General features: G+C 41.2%; 1 protein-coding gene across 2 annotated transcripts; it reads right to left on the reverse strand.

The window, feature by feature from the left end:
• Nucleotides 1–1,457: 1,457 nt before the first annotated feature.
• Nucleotides 1,458–21,900, reverse strand: LOC136449296 (next to BRCA1 gene 1 protein-like). 2 transcript variants are annotated; one of them, XM_066449276.1, is made up of 22 exons: nucleotides 21,663–21,900; nucleotides 21,478–21,537; nucleotides 18,784–18,802; nucleotides 18,120–18,379; nucleotides 16,723–16,878; nucleotides 16,099–16,257; nucleotides 15,527–15,634; nucleotides 14,899–15,049; nucleotides 14,315–14,396; nucleotides 13,484–13,660; nucleotides 11,621–11,872; nucleotides 11,113–11,214; nucleotides 10,426–10,555; nucleotides 9,568–9,774; nucleotides 8,825–9,002; nucleotides 8,223–8,405; nucleotides 7,334–7,549; nucleotides 6,271–6,486; nucleotides 5,408–5,827; nucleotides 4,732–4,873; nucleotides 4,021–4,123; nucleotides 1,458–3,365 (listed from the first exon to the last, which is right to left on the reverse strand). In XM_066449276.1, the coding sequence occupies exons 1-22, from the start codon at nucleotides 21,756–21,758 to the stop codon at nucleotides 3,132–3,134; spliced, it is 3,651 nt and encodes a 1,216-aa protein (XP_066305373.1). In that variant the 5' UTR covers nucleotides 21,759–21,900; the 3' UTR covers nucleotides 1,458–3,131. The 2 variants fall into 2 exon arrangements, with proteins under 2 accessions (XP_066305373.1, XP_066305372.1); XM_066449275.1 differs by having other exon boundaries at nucleotides 16,087–16,257.
• Between the last annotated feature and the right edge of the window lie 130 nt (nucleotides 21,901–22,030).

Raw genomic sequence — 22,030 nt, forward strand, 5'->3', positions numbered from 1 at the left:
GTGTTATCAAAAGACTTCTTTACAAGTAAAAATGTGCATAAATGATGACATTCTTTCTCACGCTGCACTTTCAAATCCGCTGCGTTTCAAAAATTTATCTACCTGGTTATCTAATTAATCACAGCTGAGTCTAATGAACGAACATGTGCAGTGGATGCAATTCTAATTTCATAAGCTATTAATGTTGGTATATTCTATCAGAAAATGCATCTTATAAGTGTTAGGTTTAATATTGTAACTTACTGGTATAATAAGAATAGTTTATAGAGTAGTTTAGAGGTTCTTGACGTCGGATTGCTGATGTTGGACACTGTACTTAATTGAAAATATTTTCATGATCAGACCACGAACGAAAGTGACAGAGAGCTGCTCCAGATCCCTTCCATGACAACTACTGGTTATGTCGTTTTTTAAATGACAGCCTCCCTTTTGGGAGAAGTGTTGACCCAAGTGGGTTGGCATGTGCGAGCCTTGGACGGCTGAGCTGAGCTGTCCTATGGCTTAGGAGATCACTAGTTCTCTATCTGGGAACTTAGTGTCTCAAAAAACTAGGGCCCTTCGCGGTGCCCTCAAGGCCAGTCTGGCTACGCCAGGCTGTGTCGCAAGACGCCACGTAACACGATGCCACGTAACACGATGCCACGTAACACGATGCCACATTATGTGAAATAAATTCAAAATATAAGTTCATTTTCCCACAATATCCCAGACTCTTCTAGCCCTCCCCTCAATACAAGGGTTTAATATTGAATGCAAATTTTATTGTTGCTGCTTTCGACCTTTTGTAACCCCAGCCCCGCCTACACCCCCGGAATTCTTTAAACTACCTTAACGGCATGCATGTTTCGTTTGTGGTCTGGACATTAAAAAGACCATTTGGGTAAATTATGTTGATATACACCTGTAACACAGGTGAGTGTAATTAGTCTAAATATATCAATAGCTATGCATATGGTAACTGCAGTCATAACCACAGTGAAGACAAGGAGCCCTGGGTGTTGGTGCATTGCATAAAATGAGCCATACAAAGCTGAAACTTGAATAGTCCTCTTAATCTTTATGTTATCTTAACCCTTATCTTCATCCCAGACTATTTGCAAAAAAAAAAAAATTTTCGGCCCTGTCGTTCCGTGTTTTTTCCTGAATCTCTGAAATTCTGAGAATCAACAAATGAAATTGGTGTAAAAAAAGTTACATCTCGTTGACTTCTTGGCTAGGGGTTTGGCGATCTTCTAGGGGTGACCCCTGGTCCGTGTCCGTCCATCAGTCTTGAAGTTAAACAGTCTGCTTGGCTCGATGTGGTCAAACCCCTTGACGAATTTGAATACCTGGATCATGTCGCTTCTCCTCCTTCTGTGTTCAAGTGTAGGGAGCTTGAGGCGGCATTATTTGAGGCGGTAATTAGGCATCCTTCCCAACTAAACCACATGCATAAAGAAAGACAACAGGGCGAAATCACCTTTTCTTTGTGTAATCATAATGTACAGGTGGTTACATGATCTTTGCTGGAAATCAAGTGTTCTAGATTTTTTTCTCTTCTTCTCATGTTCTTGTATTACAGTGACAGTGTAGCTTATACTTGTCAGAAACATATAAATCTTCAACCTTAAAAACCAAAGCATACAGCAACATTTCTAAGAACTTCAGTTATATCATGGGTGTAATGATTAACCTTCTCCCTGCTGCATAACTCTGTAACCCATAGGGAATTGGGTGCCAAGTGGCTACTTCAGAGTGCTAAATTTTAATCAAGACAGTTATGGTAGAAATCTGTTAAACGTTTCAGAAAACCTCAATGTCTTGAAGATTTCTTGCTGAACCTTGCCCAATCGTGTATATACCATATACAATGAAAACCCCTACACTGTAAACAACTTTTTGTGTTTAAATTGCTTAATGTTAGTATTACTCAAAGCTGGCAACAATACATAATACACTTTGATATCCATATCACTGGATAATTATACACAGGGAGATTCTCCCTTGCTCAAACAGCTAATTTGTATATTTCAATGATAACAAGCTTTGGTCTAATCAAGCAAAACCAAATGTATCACCAACGTATGCAGTCTTTCCACCATTGCATAATGATAGTTACTTGTTATTAAGAAACCTTGAAGTCAGGTTAAAGATGCAAAACATAACATAAGTCATATACAGTATGTGACTATATATTAATAAAAGAATCCAACTGAATTCAAAGCAGTTTTCATACTTATTGTCATACATAATCATAATTCAGTCATGTTTTGGTCATTCCTAAGTTGCTTACCACACATAGATATCACCGAAATTACTTTATCACATGTTCAGATAACCAGTGTATTTATATAATATTATCTATATTTTCTATAACTATACAAGATGATCGCCAAGCACTAAATATGTCTGTTTTACAATGTACATGCATTCCTGTTCATGGAATGGCACCATCTCTATAATACCGTCCAACCAAGCATCTTCAAATTAACCGATTAATGCACAATCGTGGCACAAACCATTACCATCCAATATGTAAACACTGAACTTACTTACTGTATTTCCCCTAATAAAAGCAAACCTCCATTAAACATATAGCTTTTGGGTAATTTTGAATGATCACTACAATTTAGTGTACAACCCACCCATGTGATAATATTCATCATAGCACAAAAGCACAGCCAAATTTCAACATGAGCAGAGCAAATATTACAGAATATACCGTAAATGCCAAAGTGCTATATATTGGTCTGAATTTTCTCTACGTAACTTAATATCAAAATATTAATAAACTCACATGATTTTTCCATACACAAAGTGCTTACCAACATGCTTTTGACCAGTCCTCTGATCCTTCTCAAGTTGATTTTACCCGAAGCCTACTTCACTTGACCTGAGCGCAAGTGTGACGTTAGCAATGACTCAAATCAACTTGAGAGAACTGGTCGAAAGCTTGCTGGTAAGCCCTTTACATTGTGTAGGAAAATAGAGTGCAAATTTATCAACATGTTCATTACCGTTACAGATGGACCTTCCTACAAATTTAACAATAAGATATTGTTTTGTGACAAGCTGATGCCAGTTGTTTAATTCAAGTTTTGAGATGCTCCCTACAGTACCGATGACGATTCTCCCGGGTGATGAGATGCACCCTAGTGCCTCTGTTCGTGCCAGTTGTTGTCCATCATGGCCAAGAGTTCGGGCACCACGCGATTCAGGTCGTTGCCGTGTTTGTCGAGCAGACGTTGGTTCAGCTCGCGATTGCCGAAGCCCATTTCGAAGAGCTGGTCCATGGGGGAGACACTGGAGGGGGGTGGAGGCCAGGTGGGGGCTGGGGGGGTGTAGTCTCCCTCAGGGGGGACATCGTACTGAGGGGGGATGTATGGCTGGAACAAACACAGAATTTGTTACTTTACAACGATCACACAGCAACCATAAATGCACTTATAGATAATGTGAACTCTTCTAATTTGGCTGGGTATCCTAGGAACCCAACATTTCAATGGCATATATAATGGCAAGATGTTTGGCCCAGAACCCAGAGGTCCAGGAGAGTGGGTTTGAATCGTGCATCCCCTGATTTGTGCCATTGACGTTGTGACCTTGAGAAAGACACTTCACATGAATTTCCTCACTTCAATCAGGTGAAAATGAGGACCTAACTTCGGTCCCTCGGATATAGGACGTTAAACGGAGGTCCCGTGTTTTAAAAGAGATTCACTGGCAGAATAATACTTAAAACATAACACAATATATATCATAACTGTTACAGTATAACACAATAATACACAAGATGCCAATATGTTTTTCATTTCAAACCACGCGAACTTAAATGCATTTACAGAACTTGAAGAAAATTCTCACAAATTGCTGTGCCATTCTCCATCTTTTTACTGTAAAAAGTGACACTGACTCCCTTTAACCTTTTCCAAATAGAATAGTCCTCCACACTTCCTTGTAGGATCAAGAGACCACAAGGGATTATGAGAAAGGGGGTGTTCTGAGCATGAGAAACTACGGACAGTACTGAATGTTTCATACCTGATTCTGCCGACCGTTGTTACCAAACAAGGCTGTAACAATGTTGGAGGCCACATTGATGGCTCCATTCACAACTGCACCCCCGAATTCAGCTGCAGATAACCTGTACAGAATGGGAAAAGAGATACATGGTACATCATACTTTTATCAACAAGAGATTGTTTTTCTTTAACATTTAGCACACTTAAGTAGCCGTTTGCCACCCAATTCTCTATAGGTTACAGAGTTAGGCAGCAGGGAGAAGGTTAAAAACCTTTACTGAAAATCTTTTATTTTCATTCTAAAATGGTCTTTTCAGTTCACAAACCATCAAAGCGATGATAGAACCAATTGATGAAGGTTAGACATCCAGGAAATAAATATAATAGAAAAGTTACTCAAGCAACTCAGGATAAGTTTTGTTAACGGTCAGACGTATCAGATAGTATTCACCATCTTTCGTCAGAAACATAAGAACGTCAACTTTCGTCAGTGGCTGACTTCAACAAGAAGACTACTGGCAAACGCAAAAAAAGCACATTCAAAACTATATAATAGATATATGATGTAAGACTTGCACTACACACAACGACTTCTCCCTGCTGCCTAAATCTGCAACCAATAGGTAGTCGGTGCCAAACGGCTACTTCAGTGTACCTTGAAACTACTCTTAGAATAACTTCTGAGCACCGATTTTGCATGCTACTACATGTAGAAGGGGAGGAGTCTTACCCGCGAGGCGTGGGAAAGACGTCCACGATAGGTCCGTCGGCGTGGAACGTGGCGTGAGCGCGGTCTGAAGCACGTCTGGCGTTGGTGTTGTTGTTGAGCTCGTTGTCAGCGTTTGTGGAATTCTGCTCTGTGGCATCAGTAGCTGCAAAAAAGGTGGTAACTGTAATTTTAGAAAAGATAACTAATAGCAAAGATGCTCATGTCATAGAAAAAATGAATTTCGTTTTTGGTCCAACGAAAGGTTTTTGTTTACCTGTTTGATTAACCCGTGAGAAGAGGGAACTTATATATCAGTGTATGGCATTCAAAATCCTTTGCTATAGCATTACAATAATTATGAAGAAAACTTTCTTGTAACTGACCAACAAGGCTTTAGCTGTTAGACCTCTTAGTCTTACCCATCTTAAAAAGCAATTTATGACATTCGAAAACCATTTCCATAATATTACAATATGAAGAAGATTTTCATGTAACTGAGCAAAAATGCTTTAGGTATTAAACCTCACTCTACCTCTTCAGTTAGGTACAATGTCAAGAAATTTCAATAACTAATAGTAAGAAAAGTTTTTCGCTTACCAACTTCCTCTGGTGGGCTTTAGGTATTAAACCTCTCACCCTACCTCTAAAGTTAGGTACATTGTCAAGAATTTTCAATAACTAAAAGTGTTTCCCTTACCAACTTCCTCTGGTGGGCGCTTAACTACTGTATTGTTTGAGCGATCATCACTTGCTGTTGCACCGATTGGGAGATCATCTTCGTCATCATCTGTTTCATAGACTTCTCCTTCATCTACCAATCCGCTGTCTTCTTCCAGAGCTGGCATTTCATTGGCTATTGTAACTTCAGGTGTGCTTTCATTGGCTGCTGGATCTACTGACAGAACGCCATCAGCTGTGTCTGGTACTTCTGTCAGGAAAGCAGCAGCATCATTGGACGAGGACTCAGACTTCACCTGGATGACATCATCATCATCATCAACTGTCAGGTCTATAACCTGGATCTGATTGGCTGTTGGGTCTTGATGGACAGGCGCTGGTAAAGGTGGAAAGATGGGCTGGAACTCGTTCTTGTCCTGGATTCTGATGGTTCCATTTTCTGAAAAAAAGGTTGTATCAAAGTTACTTTCATGCCGGCCCCTTTCAATACAAAAACAGTTCCAGTGCCAAAACAAAATGCTGGGTCACAATTTTTATGTAAAAGTGGTCACTTGTACCGGTTTCACTTTAAAGTCATCATGAAGAGTTACTCTTTCACTAGTAGTGACAGAGAAGACAGACACTATGTGCCGTGTTCACAGGTTCATTGTACCAGGATTTCCCCTAGCTCTTTTCCACAAGCACAATGAACAATGGAACATGGCTTAACGTCCCATTTTAAGGACTGCAACACTTTCCAGTAGCGTGCATGTCGGGTGAGCAACATATTTGGGATTCGAACTCATGGCTTCTTTGTCCAGAGGCACGGTGACTAACCATGCACTGGACTACAGGTGCTATGCTACACTGTAACTGTTACAGTACTATCATATAAATAATTACCTTGTACTATTTCCGGTGTTGAGCATCTTGAGTCCACACTGTCGGCGACTTCCAATGTCTCGTCGGTCTGTATGGCTACGTCAGTGTTAGAGGACAGACTGGAGCCATCCAATGGGATCTCAGGGTTGAAGCAGGTTGGCATGGGCACCACGATGTAGTCATCCGAGTCAACAGTGCTGTCAGACGATTGGCTGCTGGTCTCCTCATCGATTGGTTCTACAGGATAAACAAGAAGAGAAGAAAAATTCAACCCCCTTTCTGCTTTTTGAAACACAGATCAACAAATTCTAAAGTATGTTTTAACCTTTAGCAGGTTAACGTAGCAAATTTGTATTAAGGTTTATTTAGGCAGCAGGAAGAAGGTTAAAACTGAGGTACATGCAGGGCTGTCTCCAGCTTTATTTTTTTTTTGTCCCATTCATTGATTAGAAGCCCATGTCAGTGTTCTCACCAGGATTTTTTCACAGCATAGGGGTCAGGTACAGAAGGCCAACTTAACGCGGTGCAAGTCACCCGTGGAGTGACCAGAGTAGGGAGTCCGGCATGTTCTCCCGGAAAATTTGTAAATTCATAACCCAATGAGACATTATTTCATGCATTTTGAGGGATAAATTTTGTGAAGTAGAGTTTTTTCTCTGTCACAGCCTCATTCTAAAGCCAAATATGAACTTTTTATAAGATTTATGAAGGGTCACAAGGTTTGTCCCAGAAAGAAATACCCCTATGCTGGTTGAAACACAGCATAGGGGTCCAGATCACAGCATAGGGGGTCCAAATCACAGCATAGGGTGCCTCTATGCTGAAAAGGCCTGGCGAGAACACTGCATGTTGTTCATTTTTGTTTGTTTGTTTGCCCCTATTCTGTGCACTAAGGAGCAACTTTTACACCGTCAAGCACAATGAACAGCGGACCATAGCTTAACGTCCCATCCTAAGTAAGGACCTGCATGTTGAGTGAGCGACACAGCCGTAATTCAAACTCACAACTTCTACTTAACTTCCATTTTACATTAGGGTCGCTAACCACTGGACTATAAATGATAATTCCTGGAACAGCACTGACCTTTCTTGACCTCAATGGCGGCCATTCTATTCTCCACCAGAACCCCCTCCTCCATCTGCTCCACCTCAGATGCAGCGGCGGTCGCACTCTCCTTCCCGTCCACAACAACCTCGTTAATCACTTCAACGATGCTGCTCTGTGATTGGTTGGAGCTGTTCTGCTTGAAGAGCAGGTCCTCGTCAATACAAGGCAGTGGGGAAATTCTGGGGGTCATGTCTGTGGTAGAGAAACAAAGAAGCATTTAAGTTTACGGAATCAAATCTTACAGTAAATGTTATTCTCAGGAAAAGCACTAAATTTTTTTTCTTTTCATCATCATCATCATCATCATGTTGGCTACCCCCAGATAACCTCGTGAGGGGCAAAGTAGGAGGGGGAGGAGGTCCCAGGCGGGAAGGCCTCCATTTTCGGTGGCTTAATTTTATCATAGGCGGGAAAAGTAGGTCTTCATGGTGTTTTAAATTCGCAGTTGAAACGATTCTGTAGTACAGTAGTCATACAAGGGAGACATATCATTCACAATGTCATGAATTTATGGTGTACAGGGCACAGCAAAAAACAGAGCAAAAAAAAAAAAAAAAAAACAGCAAAAGACGTATGGTTCATATCTTTTTCTATTCTCAATGGTGTTACAGTAATGTAATTCCATTCCACTGTGACATGCATACTAAAAATATGCATTAACTGTTATGATGTCAACTGACCAAAAGGATGCCTATGGTTGTTGGACACATTAAAATGTCTACGGACCAAAAGGAGTGCTGTTGGATACAATTTCTATTGACCAATAGGAGTGTTGTTGGGTACAAATACTGACCAATAGGAGTGTTGTTGGGTAACCTGTTATGTCTATTAACCAATAGGAGTGTTGTTGGGTACAAATACTGACCAATGGGAGTGTTGTTGGGTACATTGTCCACCTCTCTGCCCTCCCCCACATCTAGCATCTCGAATGACAGCAGGTCCTGAGCGGTGAGGATGTCCACAGCACTGATGAGAGTACTACAGTCAGACGGGGGCGTCTTTAGGCGCGCTACCACTGCAATAGCAGCCTGGGTGGCATCAGCAAAATCTGTAATAAGAAAGGAATTTTTAGTACGATGCTAAACTTATTTCCAACACTAAGGTATACTAGTACACGGATCACGCCTTCTTAAGGATAAATAATGGAAAGAATTTGAAAACCCTGCATTGAAGACATGATTTGGGGCAGTTTTGACATGATCATTGTTCACTTATTTTAGTGAAGTCTATGTGTTATGCTCTAAGATGGCTGTATTCTCTTGCTATCTTCCAATGGCAATGGTTTTGAATGGCAATGGGAAAGAGTCAACTAACAGAAAGATGTGTGCTTTGAGGAAACAAAATAATACACAGTGTCACACACATAGACACACAAACAGGCACATACACATTAACTCACTACATGATGATCACACACACACATACACACACACATACACACACACACACACACACACACACACCAACCTGCATGGTCTTTCTCCTCAGACTTGTCTACATCCTCTGACTTCTGACTATCAGTTTCCTCCCCCGTCTCAGCCTCCATAGTGGACTCTTCCGGCTCTGTCTCCTGATTGGCTGGTGCTGGTGATGCAATCTGCATATCCTGGACCATGTTGGCAGCCTCTAGAACTGGCTCCAGGATCTGTGCAACAACATTTTTGATAATTTGGATTATAAATATTGACTGGTACGGGCTTGTGTATCTAGGAGGCAAGTTCTAGGGATCTTAGAAATGAGGGGTGGTAAAAATGTCCAGGCACTTTTGATTTTTGATAATGCAAACATCAGCTGCCTAAAGGGTCACATGATCTGTTGTGTTCGGTCAATCAAACCTGATGAAGGCTGTAGTACGGATGGCAGGAAGTTCTGTGAAACTCCTTTGTTATGCTGGAATGCAGTTTAGGTGTTTACTTAATACTACATTTACCTTCAGTGTGCTAAGATAGCTACTGTACTCGGCACTAGATTTGCATTGGTTATGGGGTTTAGTAGCAGAGAGAAGGTTAAAGAGGGCCAATTTCACCAAAGTGGCGTCGTGGTGGCAAAATAACCACACTTGTATCAAAAAGAGTAGGGGTACTTTCTGCTATGAGTGGATCAAATACATCTGTCTGGATATACAGCTTGTACTCTTCAGTACAAAGTTAACGTGGTGTGTCATGCCATGAGGTACTTTAACGGGTATGCGATACAAACAAACAATTTACCTCTGGCTGGTCGACAACGATGGAGCACCAGACGCGGTGTCCAAAGGTGAGCCCGTGGTGCATGAGGCGCCAGTGGCTCTGGTACTCCCCGGGTCGTTCCGGCGCCTGGAACTCCACGCTGATGGTCCCCTCCTCCTGGGGCTGGAGGAACGGTACCGACACCTCGCTGGGAGACACCACGGTGATGGTCCCCCACATCAGAGTCAGCTGTAGGAGGAACAAAAACAGAGAGGTTTATTATAATTAGGAACTCCACACTGATGGTCCCCTCCTCCTGGGGCTGGAGGAACGGTACCGACACCTCGCTGGGAGACACCACGGTGATGGTTCCCCACATCAGAGTCAGCTGTAGGAGGAACACAGAGATCAAACACTATTAGGCAAAGGGTCTTATACTAAGAAAACAAGACACCCCACACTAAGAAAACAAGGAAATTAGACGCCCTCATCTTGCACAGGACACCTAGAGGACACCCTGTCTTCCTGAAATCTTCGTCAGCGAAGACAAGTCAGAGGCCAGAGGCCAGAGGCCAGAGGCCAGAGACCCAATGCATGTATATTGTGTTCTCCCCACACACACTGCCACACTTTTTCCTCATACCAGACAGAGGGACAGCATGAAAATTGATGGACAAGGCTACCAGGTTATTGTTAATCCATAGAACACATCGGATAGAACACATCGGGGAACTCTGGTTCAGATTGGTTCCCCCAATCATTTGATGCCCTAGTCTATAAGTCCGTTTTGAATGCACTTCTGACATGACCTACCATTTGACGTATTTCATGCCTTATTGTTTTGTATCACTTGACAGTATTGATGTGCAGTAAAACTGAGTCTACAAATGTATGTCTGACCTTGGTGTTGGATGTCCAGTTTCCGGCCCCTTCGTTGCGCATGACCCAGTGCTTGGTGAATTTGGTCCCGGGCTGGACGTGAGTTCCGTCTCTCATGTTACCGTCGCAGACAAACACGGCGTCCATGTGGCTAGAAACAAAACAGATCACAGATAAGTAGGCAATAGGGTGTTGGCCCTCAAATGTCTATGATCAAGTTGCTTTAATGAATCAAACATATCCCCATTTCTATCAGTTATACAGCCATAATTATGTAATTAGCTTGGGTAAGTGAAGAAGAAAGCTATGCATTTGTGATTGGGCATTACTATCATTCTAAAGAATAGTACCTTAACGTTACTATTACCATATTGTGTACGGTTACTTGTGCGTTTAGATTTGTGTTTGATCACAAGTCTTAATGTCACAATGTTTTTCTCTAACATTCCAATCTTTTAATTGATTAAGGTGCACTATCTTTAATTCACATAAAAATATTACTAAAACACTAATAATGATACTTGCACATGTGGCTTGGCCTCAATTCAGCTTTAAATTTGTGCTGCAAATTAGTGTTTTTTCACAAACAAACCATCCTTTTTTACTCTCCTTAACCTTCTCCCTGCTGCCTAACTTTGTAACCAATAGGGAATTGGGTGCCAAACTGCTTTAATGTTCTAAAGATTAAACCATTGCTGTTCTGCTCACCTTGTGATCTTGGGTGCTTGGACGGGTGGGGGAGGGGGCAGGGGTCGGTAGACTGGGTCGCTCGTCCCCTCACTGGTGACACTGCTGCTCCGACCCCACTTCCTGTACAACAAATTCAAGGTCAACAATCAACACCAGCAGGAAAACATTTTACAGCCACTTAGCTAAAATACTAACCTTCATTCCACTGGCATAATAGTTCATTTGTGTGTTGGTAGATAAAATGGTTATTGAAAAAAAGCTGAACTCTTTTCACGTAAAAAGGCCTTATCACCAAAATCTTTTAATTACCACACCTCTTGTCTTCTTCAGAGACACTGACCCATTTACAGGTCATGGGATATAACAAAGTGACTTAGAACTGAAAGAAACAGTTCAAAGGTGGTTGGAAGTTGGTATCAACCCCCAACTGAGTCAAATATCCTGGCCCAAAGGTCTGGCCCGAGATTTGGTGAGTCAAGTCTTTATATTGGAAAAATTTTTTTAAATAAACATTTCTTTTACTGACCTGTAAGCCATGAGGGGCAACCCTGATTCAAGACGCCTCTTCTGCTCTTCCTTGAGCTTCTTACGCTCCTCCTTAAGGCGTTGTCGCTCTTCCTTGAGCTTGCGTCTCTCCTCCTTCAACTCCTTGGCCTTCATCTCCTTGATTTTCTTGCACTCTTCGCGTACTCGAGCCTCGTGATTGGGTTTGGCCGGTGATGTGACGGTCACTTCCCTTGTTTCAGAGGCAGGCTTGGTGCTCGTCGCTGGAGTTTCACTATAGGAAACAACAGGTAAACTTAGGTAAAGTAGTCATCCTCAAAAGGTGAACCATGATGCTTTTACAAGTAGTTCGTGGTAATGCCATGTGGCATTGCTATATACCATTGTGTTTTAAACCAGGACTCTTTTCCATGTGTGTTGGGTTATTTTACGTGCAGAGGTTTGATGCCTAAAGTTTCCCCATAAGCATACTCATCAGAAGGGATTTGAAGGGTTTGCGGATTCGATGGGGTGGTCTACTAGGTGGGCTAGTGGGGTGGGCTACCTCAGCATTGTACCCTTTCTGGGCCTCAAGGCTATGCATGGGGGTTTGGCCTCTTATGGAATTTCCTTGAGGAAAAGATGGGTCACTCTGTGGGTGGGCCGGAAGGAATGCAACTGATCATATTGCTTTGGGGATGCTACAGTGGGTGGGGGGGGGGGGGGGGGGGTGTGGAGGTGGGCAATGAGCATACATTTACATCGTGCAGGAGTTTGTTATCCCCAGTTATAGATTTTTAAGCATGGAGGACCATGTTCCCTGTTCCTTAACTGCTCAGCCAAGCCAACAGGACAGTAGCATTGTGGCTACATGAAAGAAATGAGCAACAAAAGCAACACTATACATTGTACAAACACACACACAACATTCCAACCCACGCTCATGTACTGACACACATAATCACAAATACATTTTACATTTGTATACAAGCACATGCATTTAGGTACATTCTAGTCTAAATGTGAGACATATGTTTTGAATTTTGTCAAAGAAAGGCTCTCTCATTCCTAGCTGCCCTATCCAACTTCCAGCTTATTTCCCCTTTTACCTCTTCCCTTACATCCTATTGTATACTGAGTACTTAGAAGTTTGTTTATGATAAATGGCTTTTCTACCAGTCTTGGTGGAGTTCATTGCTGACATCTACCCCCCCCCCCCCACCTGCCATATGATCAGCTGTTGCCTTCCCTCTAGCCCACCCACAGCTTGACCCAGTTTCTCTTCAAGGAAATTCCATAAGAGGCCAAATCCCCATGCATAGCCTTGAGGCCCAAAAAGGGTACAATGCTGAGGTAGCCCACCCCACTAGCCCACCTAGTAGACCACCCCATCGAATCCGCAAACCCGGATTTGAACCTGTTATTCCAGAATTTGAACCATTTGGTGAAATAGCAAGATCACTTACGACTTTCATCACAGCTTTGGATTACCATGTGTATACTGCAGGGCTTTATCTAAACACTGGGTAACAGGGACGCTGCGCCCCCATGCCCTGACCATGTGCCACCTTACCCCGGGGAGCAGATACTCTGACAAGCATAAAATTCTGATTGACCAGGGATGCAATATGTCACATGTGGCCACAGTCTTCAACTGTTACCTGTCTGACAGAAATATTTTCCCTCCTCAGAAAGCCTTAGATTAGAATGCTCCATTTTAACTTAAATATCTCTAAAACTCCACACCAAGACAGGGGGCGAAACCCACCTTCCACACCATCCCCCCAATTGGTCGCTCCACTCTCTCACAATACTCCACCTTGCAAATTTTTCCAAGAAAAACCCTGGGCCCTGTATTGCAACATGCAATGGCAGTAGACAATTTGTAACTAATCTAAAAGCTAACCTCTGAGCCGTCTTGTCTGTTTCGTCCCCGTACAGCGAGTTCTTGAGGAGCGGCACCATCTTGCCGTTTTTGCGGCCGGCGCCGAAGGCGGGCGTGCGCACCTTCAGGAACACGTGAGTGGGGTTGTGCTCGCTCACCTGCTCACAAGCCTCGCACAGATCATAGTCACTGCAGTTCCTGTACAAGGGATTAACAGTATGTTTAGTCCATGGTAGGCTCTGTGCTATCCAGAAGTGTCGCCGAACAGAAGTGTCGCCAAGTAGAGACATTTTTGGATATCCAAAATGTGCTCCTTCCAGTGCAGCCATGTGCGCTGATTGGTGCAATGGTGAAGTCAATCATGGTGATTGACAGGACCACTAGCAGTCATCATTCACGATAGACACCCTTGGTTATCTCAGACGCGCTCCGCTGGAGCACATTTGGGATATCCCAAACCTGCACTCTTGGTTTGGGATATCCAAAAACTGTTCTGGTTGATCGAGTGGCTAGGCTAGCAAGACACAAGATTGAGAGGTCACAGGTTCCATTCCTGGCTAAATCCTGGATACTCCTTGTATCCTTGGGGAAGACACATCACATGACTTTCCTCACTCCGATCCCTTAGACCCACCCATCTCCATCAAAATGAAGAAAATTTAATGCAAAATAGAAACATAGAAATGCAAATCTTTGACAGACATGCAGCCACTCTCTCATTGGTCAAACCAGTGCTATCATTGGTCGAACTGCTAATTGTGATGGACAGTCAGGATCAGTCTCTTACTGTATTGGATACATACATGTATTTCGAACACTTAGTCTTGTTAGAAATCTATTGGTTATACTCACGCGCACTTGTAGCGTATCCCCACAACGATCTGTTCACACTGGTCACAAATGATGCCTGTATGTACATAGGCAACCGCTGAGCCTGTGGGGGGGAAAAAATCATAATTATGTCATTATCGTAAGCTTTAGCAAAATACAAAAACTTTCAAATTGTCTGTCTTATTATTTTGAAATGAAATATGAAATGAAATGTAAGCACTTCTCTTAATAGGTTCTTGGGTGCAATCTTTCCTATTAGTGTGTTGGGTTCATACAAGGGGCTGCCGGCTTTATGTCACCATCCAAAATTACGAATGCAGTCCCTTACAACATATGTCCAAGCAAGGATATAACCTCCTTGGTCCAAGCTGGGCCGACCTTAGGAATCAAACTCAGCCCATATAGTTTCATTTTTCAGGCTCATCTTTTAGCAGACACTTAATACATTCATAACTGATGTCTATCATTTTGTTTATCTATGTTTTTTATGGTAAATTAACATTCCACTCAATCCATGGACAATGAATTCACTGTTTTAACTAGAATAAGTACAAACATTACGGGATGTGTGGCCATTGCATTAAGTGCCTGTGTGATACACCTACCGTTTGTTTGCACATTTGCAGGCACCGGAACAGCTGTGCCTGGGACAGGGGGAGGGGATGAAGGACCCTCCATGCTCCCTGGGGACGAGCTGGTTTCCTTGATGCTCCGCAGCACCTCCATGGTGATCTCCTTCCCAGTTTCCTCTTTGAACTGCAAGAAGAAGAAAAAAACAGAATGATATAAAAGCATGGCTGTCTCCAGGACCCATCCCTCCGTCTCAGAACGGAAATTCGCCTGTTGGGACAGATGTCACCCCATCCATCCAAAAAAGTCTTAAGTCTATGACATGAAACAGATGAAAATGTTCTTAATTTGTAAGCTTAAAATTACAGGTTTAACAACGAAAAATAACAACAATTGGACTCCCAAGTTATGAGTAGGATGGAAGGAATTTAAAGTTGGATTTAGTCCTGTACAAAAGATTTAGTGATTTTCCAATACCATGCCCTAGACACGATGGAAACATTTAACCACTGCCCCTACTACTTCAGAAAGGCTATGGGACTACCTTTACCGTTACTTTTTTTTTTAATTGATTAAGACAATGTTCCCTCTTCTGTGCTATGACAGCGGTAACAGCCATCATAAGATCATCTTATATCGCTATCTTTAAATAAATATTCTCACCTCTTTCATGAAGTCCACAAACCACTTGGGCGGCTTCTCGGTATCAGGGAGGCTCTGTGAGCGCATCAGGCAACGTGCCACGTGCATCCGCCCATCTGCTTGGTCAGTCTGAGGATTACAAGATAGAGACTATATTTAATTTTCTAATCATAGTATAGAACCCAGTATAATACTCTGTCACATTGTGATGTGTTTCTACAATGGAACATGGTAAATCAAAGTGCCACATAGGTCAACGAAAGTTAGACATCCAAGTAATAAGATAACACAAAAAATAGTTACTCAAGCAACAGTTACTGGATATGATTTTGGGAAATTCATTAATCTTGGAAAAATTATATCCAGTTGCTTGTCAAGAGTGACTGTTTCTTGGCGTAAAGTGTCACTCTCGAACTTAACGTAGAAAACTAAATTTGATCAATGATTTCCCCATTGTTACTTGAAGTTTAACGATTGTACATTTAAATATGTGTCATTGGAAAGGTGTAGATTTTGTAAAAGCTCCGTCTCTCAGGTTTTGCCAAAAATCTTTGCCAAACACAACCACCACAACCACCTACCCCGTCACCAACCTGTGGACCAATCAGAGCAGCCATCTTGGCAGCCCGCGTCGCGCCCATGCTCTCGGCCAGGCTGGCGTAGTAACTCTTGGCCTTACGCTTGCAGACGCGGGACCTGGGAATGTCCGTCTTGGACATTCGGGGGTGGCTGGACGTAGATGGTAGAACCTCCTATTGGTAACATGGGATGAAATTGAAAGGATTGGGTTACGATGTGATTTGCATAATTAATGAGCTGTCATTAAACTGTAACTCTTTGGGAATGTCCATCTTGGACGGTCGGGGGCGGCTGGATGTAGATGGTAGCATCTCCTATTGGTAACATGGGATGAAATTGAAAGGATTAGGTTACGATGTGATTTGCATAATACCACAGTGGTACAAATACAATAGACCGATCCCATAGCCCTGCTATTGTCAACTATTATGTCAAGGAATGCAAAAAACAAAACAAATGCAAATATTGGACAGAAATGCAGCCACTCTCTCACTAGTTGAACCACTAATTGCCAGGCTATCATTGGTCAAACCGCTAAATGTCATGGGCAGTCAGGATTGGTCTATTGTTCCTCTTCAAGAAAAAAATCTATTCACATTTATGATAAGCTAAGATTTCTGTACTACAGTTTACATTACCTGTCCAAGGGCCACATCGGGCAGTTTTTCCAGCTCCTCGTGGGTCTTGCTGTATGTGTGGTCAGTGACAGTGATGTCCGGTGTCACTGCATCCATCTGAACAGGCTGGGGGGTCTCTGAAAGTAGCTGGTATGGAGGTCTGCTTCCACTCTTACCCTAATGGTTTAAGGAAAAGAAAATACTTAATTTTTTTTTTTTAAATCGTTGTTGCAGTTGGGTTTTTCACATTTGAGTCTGTAGATGACATTGGCCTTGATGCCATTGTGGGGTTGGTCTTCAGGATGTACCAGTCTTTGTTTGAGAGTTGATTGAGTTTTGAAGTTAGTGGCAATGTTGATGTTTTGGAAGATCCGTCGGAGTTTTCGGACACTCCTTGCATAACCTTTTCTGTGTTAAGCTAAGTTGTGGAAATTGTGCCACTTTTTTAGTGTCATTGTGGGCCTTCGTACTACAAAAATTGTGAATAAAAGTGTCTGAGAATATGAATAAAAGTGGCTGTCTATAGTCAACATTGCCTTTTCCCCTTTTCTTTACATGGAAATTGTTTAATGCTGCTTTCTTGCATTGTCATAGTGAGCCTTCATACCACTAAAATGGTGAACAAAGGTCGTTCAGGATTAGAACACATTGTCATTTGTCAACATCGCCTTTTCTCTGGCTTTTGTGTTAAAAAACGGTCAATACTGCTTTCTTGCTTTGTCATCGTGGGCCTTCGTACTTCAATTAATACTTTTCACCAGCATCGCAAGGTTTTGGCATTGCTCTCTCATTTTTTTGTTATGGGCCTTCATAGTACAATTGTAAGTGGCATCATGTTTTCATAACAGTTAGGATTTTCGGTTGAGAAACTAAAGATTGAATCTCTTGACATGCCACCGATGTTGTGCCCTCCAAAAAGACACTTAGACCCCGTTCATATTAAGCCTATCATAGCCAGTTGAATAAATTAATAGATTTAACCGGCTAATTTAGCCGGCTATCTTGGCTTAATATGAACGCAATTTAACCGTTTAAATAAGGGTGTTAACCGGTTAAATGGAAACCACCTCTGGAGGTGGTTTCAATTTAACCTGCTAAAACCCTTATGTAACCGGTTAAATTGCATTCATACTGGGCTAAGATAGCCCGCTAGATTAGCTGGTTAAATCTTTTAATTTATTCAACAGGCTATGATATTTGATAGGCTTCATATGAACGGGGTCTAAGCACATCGACTTTCCTCATTCCAGCCAGGGGAAAAAATCGGTACCTGACAGTGGAAGAAGAAGAATAGGCTCTGCCTTTCCAATACTGTGTCCTAGACACAGTGGACAACAACCCACTGCCCCTTCGGTCTCAAACAGGCCATGGGACTACCTTTTGCCTTAACCTTTTAGCACAATCATGTTAACACAAACCTTGTTCTTAGTCTTGTCAGCCAGCGGTTGCTCTTCGATAGGTTTGGGAAATTCGCTCAGTTTGGTCGGCTCGTCTGTCACGAGCACAAGCTCGGGGACTGCCGCCGGCTCGTCGGGAACGGACGCAACTTCGTCGTGCACCGACGACCCGCCATCGCGACTGATGCTGTTCTCGGGCGGCGTACGCGGGGCTTCCACCACTTGCACGGACAGAACGTCGTTAGCGTTGCGCGTGCATTTCAGCGCTTCCTCCAACTCAGCTGCAAAGGAGTATGGGACATTTAGTCTCAAATTCTATGGATTCTCTTTTCCTGTAAGTTTTGCTTTCAGACAACCTATGAACTGGAGGCAATAGAGCCATTGAAAATATCAAACGGATACTTAATTGACACAAGAAAAAAAGTACATGTTCATTCATATGTATGCTAGATTTCCTTCTAGGACATACACCGATTATAGGCAGTAAGCACTTTTAATAGTTATACTAATCCGCAAATTTAGCAAAAAGACTTAGTATACTTAATATCCAGTATTTAAGTTGACATCGGAACATAATTTTATGTGAATACATGTAAGCCCAAAAAGTACAAAAATTTTGACAAGCATTTCAAGCAATAGAGAAATGCAACAGATCAAAAGAAATTTACAGGTGACTTTGACTTACCTTGGCTGTTAATGCACACCTGCAAAAAACAATAAAAATATTTCATTTATGTGCTGGTCACAGATAACAAGTACATGTATTTGTTATGTCAGATGACATGAAAATTAAAAAATGGAAATTGAATTGGGTAATTGTGACATCTGTCTGCACCTAACCTGCACTGGGTATGGGGTTATATTCTATTATGTAAACTTTTTTTGTTTATCAATAATTATTATTCTCACCGGTAAAATTCCACCAATATTAAGAATTTAACCAGTTTCTGCATGGCATGATCCATACGTTCTACATGTAAAATCTACTTTTCCACCATGCAGTCCGCTAGGCCGAATTCTTATCTGCTGACAGTGTTTCATGTATGAATACAGTAGATTTATCCATGTTTGTTACACTTACATTGCATGGCAAAATAAAAATCAAGAATTTCTCTTTAAATTTGCAAATCAAACAATGGTAGTAATACAATGGAAGACAAGAACATACTCTATATTTATTTGAGAATGAGAGGTCACCGTAACAACTGTGAATATAAAACCACCGTGAACATTTCAGGATTTACAGTATGAAGTATGATGTCATCATCAGGTGATCATGACTCATTGTCATATATCCTTTGTGTGTACAGGTGACAAAGGGACACATGATTGTTCAGAACAATTTGACTCCCACAACAAGCTTAATCTAACTTACTTACATACTTAATTGTAGTTTAAAGGTGATGAAAGAATATATATATATATATAGAATGGCAAAAAAAAATTCTTGTTTTCATAAGTTATTTTGAATGTTAGCCTAAATACAGTCTATGGTATTCTGTTAGTTGTCTGACATTCCACTCTAGTCTAAAGTCTAGATGTGACCATAAATATATTTTCCTTCAATCAAAAGTGTGAAAACTATGTGTAAACTTCCAATCAATATACAATATATACATGTGACTACAATTTGTCAAAACCAGTGACTCGACAGACTTGCATCTTACATGGCACAGGAAGCCAGAATCAACATAACACCTAATTTTTCACCTTTGATACCACTTCAAGTTAAACAACAATTGGAACATAGTGAAGGGTTTTGGGTATGATTATCAATCATACATGACGACTAACATTTTCAGTTTAATTTTATGTTCTGTGTGGTCCAAAAAGCCAAACTTTGGGGCAAAATGGGAAAAAAATATTTCATCTAGACTATGCTACTGGTAATTTTTGAGATGATAGAGAAATGCACATTGTCATCCTACAAGTCATCTAACTTTATGTTACACAATGTCATGTTAGTACAGTAACTGTTGTAAATGCCTCATGATGGCATACATCGGTCCCATACATATATAATGAGTATATGCATGCATTTTCTATATACCTATACAGCTGCTGATGACATTAACAATTATCTAAACTACATGTAATGATAATTTTACCTGCACCGGTCATTTTCTTCCCCTATAAATCCATCATAAACAATGTTCACAATGTCAGGATTTTCAATGCAACAGTGAACAGTCACAAGTGTATAAGGCAAGTTTGGAAACAATCAAAATGAACCTGTGCATGTAGACATGAGAAATACCTGTTATAAGGTCCTATTTTACCTGTATTAACCTGCACATGCTACGTAGGTGGTATTTCAAGCCCTGATACAGGTATGCAACACTTAGAGGGACTATGTGTTAGCGCACATATACAGACATAATCACATTTTTGCCACCGCTTTCTAAAAAATCCAATCAGCTTGTCACCAGGATGAGAATTTAGAGGCATATCGTTAATTTTGTTATGCTATTGGGCAAAAGTGAGCTTGTTTTGTCTTCATACGAATTGTTAGGTACTAGAAAAAGTCCTATATCTACAAGTTGCCATACATTGTACTTGTCGCAATTGTCGCACAGAATAAAGTTCTTCTTTTTCTTCTACATTGTATTTAAGGAATTCACTATCAATATTCTGTATTGCGACCAAGCGATTTGACTGAGCGCTCAACGAATTTTGTTTTTGAAAAGCGAATCATTTTACACTTTGTGTGTTTTGTTGTCTTTTCAGTCATACATTCACATTTTGCATAATATTCCAATTATAGGTCAAGAGTTTAATTAGGTTGCAGTGCGATCGCCGTCTAGTGGAATGGGGGCCTTAATACACTTAAGTTTGCATCACACTGCGAACGTATTCTCTATTTTGCATTGTGTTACAACCATTGTTTCCACCGCAAAATTGGGAAAATTCATCTTTTTTCCCCATCCAACTCATCAGAAACCAAGCCCCGCCATCTTAAAATTTTAGTTTTGAGGTAAAATGAATTTACAGTAAAGCAATTTTTTTTACTGGGCATTTCATGAATCAATTTTTTTACAACGTATCATTTGACTCTTTTTACTAGTTCCCTTCCCCCCACCCAATGCACACCCATACATTGTACATGTACCCCCCTCCCCCTTTCTCCAATATGATCATATTTGGAACACTGAAAAAAATCATTACGCAACCTAAGAACACCACAAAAACGATCAGAAAACATTCCCAAATACACGGAAATACCTCATAACGCTTTGGATCTATCAAATAGAGGACAAAACGGTAAAATAACGTTCAAAAAAGCTTATTCTATACGTACAAATCTGCAAGAATTTTTTAAAGACCCGAACACAAAAACATTGCAACAACATCGGCCATGATGAAAACATTATTTGTTTACCTGGTCATTTTCCTCGTCAGTGTAAGTCACTTTAATATCCTCTCCACAGTTCACTTTCAGCTGAAACATACATTTTTAGACACGTTAAACATTTTAGAAACGCATTATCTAAGTGTCATCCTTTAAAAAGAGAAAATTTAAGGAAAATTCTGGACGATATTTTCCAGAAAGGAACGTCTACGTACCAACATGTCGACAGTCTCCCAAGTAGTGTTGTAGGAGACGTGAAAAACGTTACATTCCCCGTTAAAATCAACGTTAAGAACGTAGGTCTCCGCCATGATGTCTTGCTGGGGTTGTCAGCGGTCTCTGGAGCCACTAAAGTGGCAAAAAAGCTGACAAAAAAGGGCAAAAACTTCGCGTTTTTTTGTCCCTCTCCTTTTTCGTTTGGGGGTTGTTTTCCTCCGGCTTTTTCACAGTCCTGTCACGTGATAAGACACCGCGTCACAAAAATAGTCCAAGTATATAATCAGTCTTTTATAATTCTTCGATAATATTCATGCAATAAGATAACATCATCTCTACTTTTTTAATAAATCAACATATATGTGTA

The sequence above is a fragment of the Branchiostoma lanceolatum genome, chromosome 15 (genome assembly GCF_035083965.1).
Source record: "Branchiostoma lanceolatum isolate klBraLanc5 chromosome 15, klBraLanc5.hap2, whole genome shotgun sequence".
In the NCBI taxonomy this organism is placed as follows: Eukaryota; Metazoa; Chordata; class Leptocardii; order Amphioxiformes; family Branchiostomatidae; genus Branchiostoma; species Branchiostoma lanceolatum.